General features: G+C 50.4%; 1 protein-coding gene across 2 annotated transcripts; it reads left to right on the top strand.

The window, feature by feature from the left end:
- Positions 1-626: 626 nt before the first annotated feature.
- Positions 627-14,263, top strand: LOC114842107 (serine protease HTRA1A). 2 transcript variants are annotated; one of them, XM_029127613.3, is made up of 9 exons: positions 627-1,370; positions 3,755-3,854; positions 4,346-4,550; positions 10,544-10,738; positions 10,821-10,853; positions 10,952-11,066; positions 11,696-11,753; positions 11,863-11,958; positions 13,625-14,263. In XM_029127613.3, the coding sequence occupies exons 1-9, from the start codon at positions 908-910 to the stop codon at positions 13,791-13,793; spliced, it is 1,434 nt and encodes a 477-aa protein (XP_028983446.1). In that variant the 5' UTR covers positions 627-907; the 3' UTR covers positions 13,794-14,263. The 2 variants fall into 2 exon arrangements, with proteins under 2 accessions (XP_028983446.1, XP_055358536.1); XM_055502561.1 differs by lacking the exon at positions 627-1,370 and adding an exon at positions 3,172-3,325.
- The last annotated feature ends 1,430 nt before the right edge of the window (positions 14,264-15,693 follow it).

Genomic DNA, 15,693 nt, shown 5'->3' with positions numbered 1-15,693 from the left:
CTCGCCCTTTGACTGATATTTGCTTTACCTGATTACTGTCATTTAAACAGCCACATCATATGTCGTTTACTTCTCTGCCAGCTGGGCGTTACAGCCCATAGAACTGGGAGCGGATCATCGTAAATAGAGAAATTATGTTTCCAATTAGAACAAATTTGTCTGTTTATGAAAGTGCTACATTAACTCCACAAATCCCACACTGCAGCCCCTTTTTCCACAGCCGATTTTACTAATTAGCTATAAAACCTGTGTTGATGCCAGGAGCCAGCAGTGGGAGTAGTAAAAAATGCAGGAAATAGATGCCAAGCCTCCTTCCACTATTGGGGGGGTTTAATGTTGATCCTTTTTATAATAAATCACCGTCTGTGCCATCATCTGGAAACAGTGCCACAGCTGTTCTAGCGGTTTTCCACGGGTTGTCTACAAGCTCCAAAGGGGCGCTTCCTTATAGCTGTTACAGGCCTGGATCCATTCTGACCCCTCGGTCCCCCAAGGAGCAAAACCAGCGTAACGAGAACGACACACGCGCTGGTTCCACGTGCCGAGACGCGTCTTTCATAAACGCAGCTCCTCCGCTCTCTTTGTTTTCGCCCAACTCTCGGGGTCATATAACGCAGCGCCTCCGTCCAGTGCGTCACGTTAACGCACCAATCGCCGGGCGTGTTGTGATCCTCCACAGCGCGAGCTCCCCGTGATGCGCGCGGACGCGGAGTCGCGCAAGTGGTTGCGCAGCGCAGCGCGGCGGACTTTGCGTTAAACGCTTGCCCCGCTGAAGTGACGCTCAGCTCCACCGAGCTCCCGCACCCCCAGACGCCGCAAAGCAGAGAGTGAGCGTCTTCGATCTCCTTTTTAAACTTCCTCTCTAACTCCCTGAGCATTTTTAAAGGCATTTGCGTTCCTTCCCACCATGTTTCGCTCACTGTTGTGCGTAATCATAGCTTTTGCTTCCGCGCCGGCAGATGCGCAAACCTCCAGCCGGTTTGTTATCGGATGTCCCGCCCGGTGCGACAAGTCGATGTGTCCCCGGCTGCCGGCGGACTGCCAGGCGGGACAGACGCTCGACGCCTGCCAGTGCTGCCCGGTGTGCGCGTCCGGCGAGGGCGAAGCGTGCGGCGGCGGCGGCGGCAAGCTCGGGGACCCCGTGTGCGGAGACGGGCTGGAGTGCTCGGTCCCCGGCGGCGTGGCGTTCACGGCCACGGTGCGGCGGAGGAGCAAGACGGGCGTGTGCGCGTGCAAGGCCACCGAGCCGGTGTGCGGGAGCGACGGGGTGTCGTACCGGGACATCTGCGAGCTGAGGAGAGTGAGCCGCCGGGCGCAGAAGCTGCAGCAGCCACCTGTGCTCTTCATTCAGCGGGGAGCCTGCGGGAAAGGTACGGTCGGCTGCTGGGAACGCGTTTCGTGTGAGAAACATCAGATGTGTTACTAAGTTACTCAAAGTATCGGATGAGTTGGAATATGACCCCCTGTGGTGTTACAACCTAATGCTGCATTCAGGGACGCGTTGTGGTGACAAGAGCCCTTGTTCCCGCATCACAATGAGGCGCAGTCAGAGCACTGTTGGTGCTGTTGGACCGAGTCACGAGCTCCCCTGATGTAAAGCTTCGTGCACAGAGCTCAGAGCCACTCAGACGTTTCAGGCTACATGTGCTGAAAGCATTGTGTCTGTGATTTACGTAAGTCCATCTGAAGTGGCCGTCACGTGATGCGTCCAGCACCTGCTGGCTCAAAGATCTATAACTTCCCTCAAGGACTGGAAACCTGCAGAACCCTCATCTCTCTCTCTCTCTCTCTCTCTCTCTGTGCTTCTGTTGTTGCCCATAAATCACGGTTAACAGTAACATGAAGGAATGCCTGGCACCGAGTCAGAGAGACAGATCGTCTTCTGCTCAAGACATTTGAAAACAGACAGGAGACGCGGAGGAAGGCACTAAATTAGTGACCCGTGCTTCTGGCAGAGGTTTGCATGTGCGTCAGGAACGCTTGCGGGCGCGACAGTCGGGCTGACACTTTGTTTGTAAGCAACTTCCAGTCGCTCAGAGGCTCGAGCCGCGTCTGAAACGGAGCCCGTTGATTTTCCGAGGTGCGACGTTCATGTGACCGCGACGGAGACGCTGGACAGGAAGCCGACCCCCCTCCGAGCTCCTTCAACCCCCCCCCCCCCCCCCCCCCCCCCCCCCCCCCCCCCCCCCCCCCCCCCCCGCCCGGCCCCGGGTCGAGGAAACACACGCGAGTGCTCTGAGCGTGAGGTCACGTCACGTCCACGCATTCAGAGGTGCAACGTGAGGCCTTTTCATTGGAATCGGCACGAGCGAAGGTGTGATCGTCCCGAGTGTAAAACACAGCTGAGCCGAGCTGCCGCTGAGGCGTCCGCGCCTCCACTCAGGCATGTGCTGACTCTGCACGTTCTCGTCCCAGCCACTCACCATATTAAAACGTGTGCGTATGAAATACTGTGCGATTAATGAAGTGAATACGAAATGCTCACGCGCCGCGGCTGCTTAGGAACGCATGCCGCGACCACAGACGCCCACCGTCGACTGCGCGGCGTTCGTGGACCGCGCGCTCCCCCAACAGCGAGACCGTCGGTGCATGAAGAGCAGGCGGAACCGTCCAGTGTTCACCTCCAGCTCCTCTAGACTGGAGGAAGGGCGCTCACGCCAGTAAACCAGCGGGAGGAGAGACGAAGCCGGGGTCAGAGGTCAGCGGGAGGAAAGGATGACGTGAGCGCACGTGAACAACAGCAGAAACATCCAACCACTAATCACCAACTGGTGTCTGGGTCCTCATCTTCACCAGTGGACCTCCTCTGGCTCTGCTGGAGCAGCTCACGCCCTAAGACGGGGAAGTGGAGGAGACTGGCTGCTCTCCTGCTCCATGCTTTTCCTCCTCACAGCGCTGAGAAACCATCATCATTAATGTAAACGTAGGCTCCGTCCAGCACCTGCAGTGTCCACATTGTTAAATACTAATGAGGAAACATGTGGTTCACGTGTAAAACTTCAGCGCATGCTTTTATGAGGCTGCCACTAGCGTTTCTCTGTGCACCCGGATTTTCCCTCCGTGGGATAAAATCGTTCCTCACAGCGAGACGTTCCCGGATCCAGGCTTGGGTTTAAACGACCCAGAGTCTTTCTCCTTAACCCTTTACTGCAATCAGCCGAGTCCCGCGGCTTAGAGGGCGCTTTGAGAGGGTAATGACTCCAAACTGTCCTCGTAGTTTGAGGTACGTGGCAAAATGAGAGGTTGACGAATGCGAGGAGGATGAAACGTTCCGATTCTGGATTCGCTTTGGTTAAAGTGTCTTCGGGCTGCAGCTAATTAGCAGGTAAATCCGTCAGCGTCTCCTGACTTGCCCGGCGCTGAACGCTCGCTGCGATGGGTAATTAAGTGAATGTGGAATTCCTTAAACTGTAAATATGCGGGAGTGTGTTGCAATATTCCATCACTGGATAATAAAAGACTAAAGGCGACGGTTCAGCATTTGTATCTTTGTGCTTCGGACTGTCTGCGTGCTTCGAACGCAGACAGTCTGAACCGCTGACGAGCTGTCATCACTTCTGTCGTGTGTGTTATGATAAAGGCCGTTCAGCTGCTCACGTTTCTATTCTCACATAGTTCTTACATCATGCGGTGTTTTAGAGGTTCCTTTGTTTATTCTGATTGTGTGTGTGTGTGTGTGTGTGTGTGTGTGTGTGTGTGTGTGTGTGTGTGTGTGTGTGTGTGTGTGTGTGTGTGTGTGTGTGTGTGTCTCCAGCTCAGGACAACCCAGACAGCCCGAGGCACAAGTACAACTTCATCGCCGACGTGGTGGAGAGAATCGCTCCGTCTGTGGTTCACATTGAACTGTACCGCAAGTAAGTGTGTGTGTGTGTGTGCTGTGTCCCACCTGTGTATACCTGTGTGTGTGTGATTCACAGCCCACCCGTCTAACTCAACAGACCACACCGGCAGGTCGAGCACCTCGGCCTCCAAACGTCTGTTTCATCTCTGCTCCTCATCCTCATTCTCTGTCTCATCTCTGGTTCGTTAAGTGGCTCTTTGAACATCTGTAGCATCTCTTTTATCGCCTTCTTTTCCTGCCCCCCCCCCCCCCCCCCCCCCCCCTTCATCACGCTGCCTCAGGTTGGCTTGAAAGCAGTTTGAGGCCGTTTTCTGCATTACCGCTGCAGCTCTTGGTTCACGTACATACACCTTCATCTCCTGTTCACATAATCTGGGCACAGCCGCGGTTGCTTTCAGCTTTCAAGTCTTACCCTGCTATTACGTCAGGCACAGGTTCCAGTGTCTTTGCAGTTTGTTTTTTCACGGCCCGTCCTCCCCCTCAAACCTCTGCCTCCGCCCACAGGATGACCTACTCCAAGCGGGAGGTGGCGGTGGCCAGCGGCTCCGGCTTCGTCGTGTCCGAGGACGGCCAGATCGTGACCAACGCCCACGTGGTCGCCAACAAGCACCGCGTGAAGGTGGAGCTGAAGAGCGGCGCCACCTACGACGCCAAAATCAAAGACGTGGACGAGAAGTCCGACATCGCCCTCATCAAGATCGACGCGCCGGTCAGTAGAAGCCCAAATGAAACCGCCCCTTTCGGCGCCTCAGGTCTGAGCCGATGTGCAGCAGCTGCGTTGGCGGCGGACCCCCCGCTGAGCGCCTCAGGCAGGCGTCCGTAAAAAGATGAGAAGATCGATGCCGCGCTCACGTCTGTGCAGCAGAACGGAGCCAGAGCCCTGATTAGCTCGACCTGGACGGCACCGACCCGCCGGTCGACGGGCTGCGGCCTGACTGCCAACGAATAACTGGAGCGTGTAACTCTGTGAAAACACGGGATTATTTTTACGTATCGGTGGTTGGACACGTTAAACAAACGAGTCCAATCGTGTAATTATAGCATGTGAGAACAGCTCGAGTCTTCTCATCTATCTGCTGCAAAGGGGGCAATAATATAATAAGGATGGTTCCTAAAAAGTCAAGGAGAGAGGAAGCGACTCCTCCTTTAGTCACTATGTGTTTGTTAATTAAGTGAGGTGAGACCTGTCTAATTATTATTAGTCATAACATATGTCCTAACATAATGTTGATACCACCTTGTTTTCCTCCATGTGCTTGTTAAACAACAGGGTAGTGTAATAAGGCGTGTTTGCTATCATCGATGACACCAGACGCATCCAGGGCGTCTGGAAGCTTCGACATCAGTTTCGACATCCTGAGTAGTTTTGTTTTGTGTGAAGCCTGAGCAGGTCGTCCGTGCCGTCAGTCAAGCTACCATTACTCTGGAAAGGCCTCGTGATGCGCTGGAATGGCATTTCTCCTAATGAGGGGATTTCACACGCACACACACACACACACACACGCACACACACACACACACACACACACACACACACACACACACACACACACACACACACACACACACACGCGCGCGCGCACACACACACACACACACCCTTTGTGCAACATGCTAGGTGTGTGTGCGTGCGTGCGTGCGTGCGTGCGTGCGTGCGTGCGTGCGTGTGTGTGTGCGTGTGTGTGTGTGTGTGCGTGTGTGTGTGTGTGTGCATCTAGTGAGAGTTAATACACGAGCAAATTAGAGGAGGAGTGAGTCTAATAAGAGGGCAGGAGGGCGACCGGAGCTGTCATTTAGATTACATTTGAAAGGTTAAATATAGTCGTCCGACCCTTCGCTGCAGGGCAGAGAGATAATAAGCGAGTTTCAGCTTTGAAATATTCTTTCTCTATTAAGAAACGTGATAGTTATAAGATGGTAAAAGTAGAATTAATGTGGCTGTAGTGGATTAGGTTCGACTGCACAGGTGCACAGTACATGCATAAAGTTCTCCTTCTTAAATCCTCATAGTAGTAAATAAGTTGCTGTTGCTGAAGTCGCCACTTCCGGACCAAAAATTGTTCTTATTTATGAGCCTTATTGCATTCACGAGTGAGAAGACGTTTCCCCGACCGGTTTCTCCCCATGTCTCTGTGTCGCTGGAGTCCGGTAGCGCTAACGGCAGCAGCGCCGGCCCGTGGGCCGCCCCTCGGCTCTGGGGAATGCATTAGTGCGTCTGCCGGGAGGAAAAGAGAAAGCAAAAGTGAGAGGCGGGGGGGGGGGGGGGGGGGGGGGGGGGGGGCTGTGGTCAAGGCCTGGAAAATGGTTCCATATGTTCCGAGGACATTGTGAGCAGAGAGGCTAATGAGGGCGCTGCGTGATCGTGATCGTGAAGAGCTCAGAAGCTGCTTCCAGTAAACCGGACGCAGCAAACACGCGCTTCCGCCTCAGACGTGAGGTTTGGAGGTGTGAAATGTGAGGGAGCTGCCACTCACTCACCCACAGCACATCTGTCAAACTGTTGACACCTCCTTTCCATCGCTTTCTGTTTTTTTCCTTTTGTATTTTTCCAATGGAGAGAAGCTGCTGTAAATGTGCGGTCCTTCAATGATGTGGTGTGTAATTAAAGCCTGTGGACCCAACATCAACATCGGGCCGGGACGGAGGAATGTGCTGCTCCGTGCGACAGTGAACCCAAATATGCTCGCTGATATTCTGCCTCAGAAAACAATCCCACTGAATTGTTGGACGCAACTCGGACAAATAAGGCGTACTTAGCTCCGGTGCTAATATCAGCGCTAGCTTTAGTGCTGCAGGGCACACGCTAGCTTCTAACAGAGCCCTGACTGTGTCTGTAGTGGCCTCCGACCAGGACCAGGACCCTCTGATGATCCGCTCTGGGACGTTTGCCTGGTGTCGGTTTGGGTTGGCTGTTATTGGACTGTGTGTGTGTGTGTGTGTGTGTGTGTGTGTGTGTGTGTGTGTGTGTGTGTGTGTGTGTGGGAGGAGGTTCAGGACGGAGCGCTCACTCCTACTGGGGGATGCGCTTCACTGCCAGTGGAAAGACACTGGATGCGGTTCTTCAGAGGCAGACGGAGGAGAAATGAATCACGCCCTCCCCTCCTCCTCCTCTTCGTCACCCGCTCTTCATCACTCGCCCTCAGACCGCTGCTTCCCATGCTTGAGGATGCATGTGGGGGGGACAAGCGCCAAGGAAAGCACCCTCCCTCCCCTGCCCTGCCGTGTCACTGTCTACTACTTCGCTGAGTAATTGTTTTCCGAGTCCGGGAACCGAGGCCCGGACGGTTTGGGCCCGTCTGTCCGCGGTGCCGCTCATCACACACACACACATCTGCCACCGAGCTTCGCTGTCGTGCTTCCCGAGGTAAACACGGTGTTGCTTGAGGTCGTCGGTTTCCTCATAGCTCAGACCCCTCTGTCCACTGCTGTGGCCTCGTTTCATTCAACCTCAGACCTGAATCAATCAAACCATTTGTAAACACGCACAGGTGCATTTCTCTGTACAAGTGGCGCTCACCTTTGGTCCAGCTGCATCTTTTATTGTGTAATAACCTGTTTATTGCATTTGGGTGCAGGCTGTAGGAAAATCCAGCACATCGGAGCAGAGCTGCTACCCACTAATCCTTAAATGCAGCCCAGTTCCACCGTGCTCCCTTTAAACAAATGTCTAGACTACGACACAAACCCCAGACATATAAAGGCTATACGCTTTGGGACGGATGAGGCAGGTTTCACCAGGTTAACGTGAAGGTCTGCGCGTGCGGAGGCTCAAGCGTTCGTCCATTTCGGTCTTTTAAGGTCATTATTTGCGACTCATGCCAACACACATAGAGCAGCACGTCTGGTAAATCCTGGAACGGCTGCCAGACATCACAGTGGAGCGTTTCAAGGTTGCATGTGGTCACGCTGTAAATATAGGTATGACCTAATAGCTACGACACAGAGGGCAGGAAGTGAAGGAACACGTACGGCCTCATATCCTGTCATCATAGTGATTTGTGCACTTCAAAGTTTTGTGGTGTCTGGCCCGAACCGAGACGACCTCAAGTTCTACGAGTAATCGTGCAAAACGGCGCCGAATGCAGCGAGCGCGGTGACATGTGTTTGCTCTTATAGCGCCGCGTTTGCAGCCTCTGCAGCGTAACCGCCGTGTCCGGCGTGATGAGTCCTGCATCAGCACAGCCCCGGGGGCTCAGATCACACAGTCAGCAGCAAAGCCTCGCACCTTAGCGCGCTCAGGAATTGTTCAAGGTGCAAAAAATTATCTTCCCCGCTTTGAAGTCGCGTCTCTGAAAGGAAAAGTGGTCTTTAAGTGACTGGATTGGAGCTCGCGTGTGATTTGGGTTCAGGGAACGCGGTCTGTGCGTATGTGAAAGTGGTGCCAGGTGTGTGGGTTTCAGTCCTCGCATTTACGTGGTCGAACTTGTCTGTGTGTGTGTGTGTGTGTGTGTGTGTGTGTGTGTGTGTGTGTGTGTGTGTGTGTGTGTGTGTGTGTGTGTGTGTGTGTGTGCGTGCGTGCGTGCGTGCGTGCGTGCGTGTCTCCCAGCTTAACTGTCATGTGCACCTGGTCTCCTAATCATAAAAAGTGTAATGGCCTCCAGATGACCGACGCTGTGACGTTAAAGAAGGACAGACTCCATAGAAGCTCCGCAGCTATTTACTGTACGAGGAAAGTATAGAGTCATAGTCATGGCGTCTAAATCGAGACTCGGTTCAGCAACAAAGGGTGGAAAAAAGTCAGGAAATGCCGTCAGCACGTGGTTGTGGCCACTAATTCTTCAGCCAAGGCAAAAATAACTGCTATCTTCCTTGGTTTAATCTGATGCCCCAGTTCTTCTTGTCTAAACATCATCAGGACCTCAGAACGTGTTTTTTCTTTTTACATGAGTGAGTGGAACAACAGTGTGATCTAACCGTGGCCTCTGCCCAACGAAACAAGCAGCTTGGTTTTTGGGAAATAGATGCTGCATCCGATTGCATCAGACCTTTTCGCTGATGTGCGTCGTGCAATTTTCCCAAATACTTCTGGGAAATTGAGGCTCCTTCGGGTCTCAGTCCAAAACTATTCTCATCGGCTGAATTGTGCCGGCGCTGACTGAAAGCTTGGGCACACGGCTGTGCTGAACCAACCCTGCGCTTGTGTGTGTTCCACCTTGCCTCCTCATAGTGTCTTTGGATGGAGCAGCAGTGCGTCTTAAGCCTCGTCTGAAATAGCAGGATGAGTCACTCGGGTCGTCATGAGAGGTGGACTCACATGGCAAAATGATTTTCCACGCGTGGTTCCAGATCGCTGACTAGTCACAATTAGTAAGTGATATGTAAGCGAGAGTGTTTCACAAAGTGGGGCGGTGCTCGTGCTCCGTGTTTGCTCGGTGCTCGCGCCCAGGTGCTGCTTGGTCGTCAGCGAGCCCGCGCCTTTTGCACTTTGTGCACCACTTTTCTGAACGCATTGTGATATCGCGTGGGCGAGCGAGCGCGAGACGCGCAGACAGACGCCTGTAAAAAGGCCGCAGACACTCAGACACGCGCATTCGGAACAAAGCGGGATCAGCCGCAGTTAAAGTTGACATTTTGGAGATGCGAGGTTTCCGCCTGATAGCAACAGTTGCCATGACAGCAGCAGTATCGCTGACTGTTATCGTAATCAGGGCGAGCGGCAGTGGCCAAGTCCTGAAAGTCCTGGCACAGACTCCCATTCACCTGATGTCCTCTCTCCCTCTCTCTCTTTCGCTCTCTCGCTCGCTCTCGTATGTTGCTCCCGCTCCCTCTCCATCTGGTTATACCCTCATCTCCCCATGTGACGGGAGAAGGCAGGCTTATGGTACACACTGTGTCAGGTGTCTCTTCTGTCTGTTTGCACATGCCAAATAAACGTCTGCCGGTTGCTCTGCTGCAGCCAGTGTGTGTGTGTGTGTGTGTGTGTGTGTGTGTGTGTGTGTGTGTGTGTGTGTGTGTGTGTGTGTCCATATGAGGTTTGCATCTAACGCTGCTCTCGCTGAACCCTCACCCCGTGTGCACACAGGCAGAAGGAACAGGCCGGATATGTGCGTGTGTCGCTCAGAACCTTTCGTCTGCACGTGCCAGCGTGTGTTCCTGTCTCAGTTATCTCGCGGCCTCCTATTTATAGCCTCCACCAAACAAAGTGGATAAACAGGAGGAGCGCTGGCGAAAGGTCGCTTTTTCTCTAAGAAAGCAGTCAGTGCACAGACTCACCGTGATGTGGCCGTGTGTGGGCTCTGACCGCAGGCTGCAGCAGAGAGGCTTCCATTCAGAGAAGGAACCTGTCATGGTGGAAATGGACCTTCTGTGACAGTCTCTTACACAGTCCTGCTGTAATTATTCCTAAAAAAGACACGTTTGCACTGTAGCCTGATGTTTCCACATTTGGTCTCACCCTGTCTTAGGAAAAGCCAAAGTTATCTTTACGAGGACACACACACACACACACACACACACACACACACACACACACACACACACACACACACACACACACACACACACACACACACACACACACACACACACACACGCTCTCCATTATCGATGTTGCCTCTGTAAAAGCTCTTACATGTTGGTTTTCTTGAATATGTGACACTTTCCTTGGTCTCTGTGATCATTCGCTTCGTTCTGATGAGCTCCATTAATCAGCGCTTGTCCGGGGATATAAACACGCGGCCCCTCCGGCCTTTTTCCACGCAGACCAAGCTCCCCGTTCTGCTGCTGGGCCGCTCGTCAGACCTGAGACCCGGGGAGTTCGTCGTGGCTATCGGCAGTCCCTTCTCCCTCCAGAATACGGTCACCACGGGGATCGTCAGCACCACCCAGCGGGGGGGCAGAGAGCTGGGCCTGCGCAACTCTGACATGGACTACATTCAGACTGACGCCATCATCAACGTAAGTGCACCGTCAGCACACATGCACCCTGTCGATCCTCCAAACCATGAGCCATAACTCCTGTTTCCTGTTTGGTCCTTAGTACGGCAACTCCGGTGGCCCTCTGGTAAACCTGGTAAGTCCTTTCCGTCTATATTCCCATAACTTCTCCTAATCCTCAGTTTATTTGACATTGTTTAGCAGCAGACACTAAGCTGCTCTTTGCTGTTTCAGGACGGCGAGGTGATTGGGATAAACACACTGAAGGTGACAGCCGGCATCTCCTTCGCCATCCCCTCAGATAAAATCCGGCAGTTCCTGGCCGAGTCCTACGACAGGCAGTCCAGAGGTATGTTTTCCTTTTATTGGGCCCTTTCAATCACTAAGACAAACTGTGGGCGGCTAATTTTAAACACTGGCTTCAAGAGTTGGACCCAGATCCCAAGTGCACATTTAGCAAAGGGTATATAAATCAGCAAACCGTTTCTTTGGGTTATTTTTCATCTCTGCTCTCTGGAGATAGAGTCAGTTAATTTTTAGTTTTGCGAGTCTGTGCCCAACATTACCTAACAGGATTTTAACATTGCAAATAGACTATGGAGGGGAGATGCCAGATGTGTCAAGTTTGTTCTTTCTCTATTGGGCTCAGAACATCTTGCAAACGCACACGCGTGTGTTTTATGCAGCTCTGTCAAAGTGGCTCCTCGATTTGATTTGTCTGTATGATGAAATACCAGCAAAACAAGACTCTCCGGATTTAAAAATCACAGAAGATGAATTATGTATGTACGCATGTATGCAAGATTAATGAGTCCGTGTGTTGGCCGCGCTCTAGTCTAAAGTCATATTTTCTTTACTCATACAGAAAGTAAACACCCTGGAGGCTTCGGGGGGGGAGGGGGTTTAGGTCAGCAGACAGCCTCATGCTGTCACAGGTGAAGGGATGAATGATTATATCGTGTTCTCGTCTATCTCCAGGGAGAGCAGCTGCTAAGAAGAAGTACATTGGTGTGAGGATGATGACTCTCACTCCCGCGTACGTCCCACGCTTTCATTTGTCCCCCGTGAAGAACCATTCACTTTAAAGTGGCTGCGCTGCATTAGGACGGTGATTAATAACGCTCCGCCTCCTCTTCTGCCTGCAGACTGGCCAAAGAGCTGAAGACTCAACACCGTGACTTCCCTGATGTCACCTCCGGAGCTTATGTCATGGAGGTCATCGCCAAGACGCCGGCTGAAGCGTAAGAAACACGTTTTGTCCGTGTGCTTTCAAAGAGAGAGGTTATTTTTGTTTCATGAAGAATAAAAGTTTCAGCACATTTCCACTAGACAAGGTGAATATTTCCTCAGTCCTGCTCGACTTCAGCGGCTCAGCAGTCCGTGGCTGTTTTCATTTGATCACCTTCTTTAAGACGTGCCGGGCATTTTGAGGAGACGGCACTGGCCCCGGGCGGCCCAGTCGAGCACACGCAGCCAGTGCCTCCGAAGGGAGGACAGCGAGTCCTTCCACACCTTCTGCATCAGTGACGCATCGTAACATGTGACAGTAGTTTTCTAATGTGCTCCATGTGGTCATACTCATCACAGCAGCGTAGGCGGTTCACAGTATTATAATCTTTATTTGCTCAGTTTATTGTGTTGCAGGCCTCAAACTCTGCAGTTACTTTATATGAATAGCAATAAAGCTGGTCAGTTAAAACACTGAGAAAGCAGACATTAATTGACCAACCACATCCTGAAAGTCATGCTGAGTTTTTATTGAATTCAAAAAATACTAACTTTTCTGGAAATGGGGTTAGTGCAGACCTGCTCGACTGTAGCCTTCCTGTCCTTTGCATGCACCTAACTCAGATCTCCGTGCAGCTCTAGGGCCCCTCTCATAATGCAAATAGAAAGCATATTTCATTTTCCTTCTTTTCCTCTGTATGAGTAAGTATGCACATACTATAGAAAAGGCCCGGAATACACACACAGCCGCCTACTCAACTGCCTCGTAGAATGTGAATTCCTTTCCAACTCGCCTGCCTCCCTCTGAAGTATCCCCCTCCTCCCACGGCCCCAGTGCACTCCAATCAGCCTCGACCACACCTCCAGCTGAGAGGAGCTGGAGAGACGCTGACATCAGCTGTTTCCCTCAGACCTGGTTCCTAGCAGCGCTGTGGTTTTCCTCTCCAGAATGCTCCTCCGTGCACGGCCTTGTTAGACTTTACTCGTCGCCTAAATCGCTCTGCCTTTTAGCATAATGACATTTCTGCGGTCCTGTGTAAATTCTGTCATTTTCTAAGCTGCACTTTATGCCTTTGATCCCACTCAGTCTTGTGTTGGTTCACGGCCTGCGGAGAGCGTGACCTCGCTGCAGCAAACTTTCTGTTTGCTGTTGATGTAGAGCAGCTGAGTGTAATGAGGGGAAAGATGTGTTACCTGCAGATGTGTTAATAGATTCTGCAGCAACGTGTTTGTGTGCAGGTCTGTGTTTGCATGTGGCTGCGATTCAGCAGCAGCAGAAAGTCAGCAGAAAGTCTGATATCAGAGCTTGCAGCCGCCTGGGTCTCTGTGGGAGTTTACGTTTACTAGTTTGTTTTCTTTTGCCATAATGGCTGAACCTTTGGCCAACATGTGTTTCTTTGCTTGGGGCTTTAACCTTACTGTGGCATCATTAAAATTCTGAAAACAGATGCTACATTCAGTTTGTTCTCGCAGACCTGTAAACAATCCCGAGCAAATGCGAGTCAAATATGTTTGTATAAGACACTAAAAAGATGTCTACAGGCCATCTGGGCCGGCTGATAATAGGAACATAACAATACCAGTTTTGGATTTTTCACAAAATGTGTTTTTGTGGGAGTGACTTCTAAATAAGCTTAAGATGCATCACTCAAAACCTTCTGTCTTCCCTCCCTCCCCCAGTGGTGGGCTCAAGCAGCACGACGTGATCATCTCCATCAACGGACAGAGGATCTCATCAGCAACGGACGTCAGTGCCACCGTGAAGAAGGATGAAACCTTGAAAGTAGTTGTTCGCCGTGGAAACGAGGATGCTATCCTCACTATCGTTCCCATAGAGATTGACCCTTGACCTTGAGCTAGATGATACTTGTCAAAAGTGGACCTGATATTAGAGAAGGGCTTTACTGCGACAGCCTCAACCAGTGGCCTCAACCAGTGGCCTCAAGCCACACATCCAAGAATATTCTGGCTTTGCCTTGAAAGGGATGAATGTACAGATGCTGTAACGAGCAGCGCTGTACTTTGATTTCCAAGTGTGCCTTCACTTTTAGTCTTTAATGCTTCCACTGTTGGGAATTTGGTTATTGTCCTGTTGTTTTATATGCTTTTCTAGTTCTGTGTATTTTTATAATGTTGGACTTACACATTTCAACATTCAAGCCTTCCACTGCAATTTTAAGCAACATAGAGACTCACTGTAGAAATTGTATTTGTATAATTGTTGTTTTCTAAACACCTTTTTAAAAAGTACTGTAGATTATTTTATTGTTTATGTGATGTATACTGACAAGTGAATAAAGGATTTCATTTCTTTTGTTTTGACAGCCACAACGTTTCCAGTTTCTTGCATTTCAGTTTAGTCAGTTTTGGACAGAAATGATAATATTTTGAGTGCAGTGTTTTCATAACCATTCTATGCACAGAGAAGCCATAAGGTCAATCTGAATCTGGTTTAAATTTAACTTTATTACCTTCATATGGGTTTGATAGTGGTCTGGTGTAATTGGGGAGTAAGGGACTGTGCAGGCTAACCTCAGAGACAAAAGTGGGAGCCAAACAGATCCGACTCGATGCAGTGGCCGCAGATGCATGAATACACTTAGCAGAAATATTTGTTGAACACAAAAAACTGAACGAAGTAGGTCCACGAGGACAAAAGAAACAACTGTGCAAGAACATGCTTATTTAAACAAAAACCTTTCTTTATTTATCTGTTATATTTGTTTTTTATCAGGATGTTAAATGTAAGTTCTGTTTTGTTTCACTGTTTACTGCAAGGTTAAATGAATGCCTTGGTTTGTGTGTTTATTTAAAAGCCAGAGAGCTAAGTTTTATCATTCAGTGTGTCTACCCAGGTTTACAATTGATGATGGGAGCTATATTACAGAAAAATGCTGACCACACATCATAGTTTCACGTTTTGGTTTAAGATGTGCTCATGTGCTCAGTCTCTAAGTGGACGTTTCGATATTATCAAATCCTATACATTTGTGGTCAGACTCGAAGGATGTGTCTTTGAAAAAAAGAAACACAGTGAAATCAATAAGTGGCAGGAAGTGTTGCTGCCATCTCATGGTTCTGTATCAGTGTTGCAATATCTCTCATTTCTCCATGATGCAAATGTAATGATCAGTATCTGCAAACACCACGCTGAACTTGTGTTTCTATTTCACTTGGCATTAGTACATTTCTGAGTCATTTATTCCAGGACTGAAACCCATTCAGGCAGATTACAGCATACACTTGTTTAGCTTGGATTCAGCTGTTAAATTTCACTGTTTATGAAGTCTTGACTGCAGGTTGTCAGGACCTTAGTTCTAAGCGATCAGTCATCCAGGGCATGGCTGTATTACCTCATCACATTTATGTAGAAGTAGTCTCGCTCCCTTTGCTGGCTTAAACGCATGCAGATGACAGAAGCATAACCACATGTAGTCAAACATTAGATCTCACGTCCAAATATTTCACAATGTTGACATAATGTTGTGCGAGCATTGTTAACTGCAATTACTGTGATGTTTATGACTAAATAGCAATCGTCTTTATGGTCCATCTTCGTCTGGATCCGCCTGTTGTGGAAGAGATGATGTCTCGTCTCTCCCAGCTGAGTACTGGCCCTTTCAGTGTTGACACAGTTGGGACTACTTTGCCCTGTTAATAGTGCACATCTGACACCATCTGTGACCCAGACCACTGCCGGTGTGGATGATCTAAAGGGTCCGAACAACACTGATTTTATAAACGTCACT

This window comes from Betta splendens, chromosome 15, assembly GCF_900634795.4.
Source record: "Betta splendens chromosome 15, fBetSpl5.4, whole genome shotgun sequence".
In the NCBI taxonomy this organism is placed as follows: Eukaryota; Metazoa; Chordata; class Actinopteri; order Anabantiformes; family Osphronemidae; genus Betta; species Betta splendens.
The sequence above is the reverse complement of the archived record's forward strand: the minus strand, read 5'-3'. Positions and strand labels throughout refer to the sequence as shown.

What these genes read in the sequence shown, in the direction of transcription:
- LOC114842107 (XM_029127613.3), top strand. Translation starts at nt 908, where the DNA reads ATGTTTCGCTCACTGTTGTGCGTAATCATAGCTTTTGCTTCCGCGCCG. An exon ending in GCGGGGAGCCTGCGGGAAAG is followed by an intron (nt 1,371 to 3,754) that starts GTACGGTCGGCT and finishes GTGTGTCTCCAG; the next exon opens with CTCAGGACAACCCAGACAGC. An exon ending in AGACTGACGCCATCATCAAC is followed by an intron (nt 10,739 to 10,820) that starts GTAAGTGCACCG and finishes TTTGGTCCTTAG; the next exon opens with TACGGCAACTCCGGTGGCCC.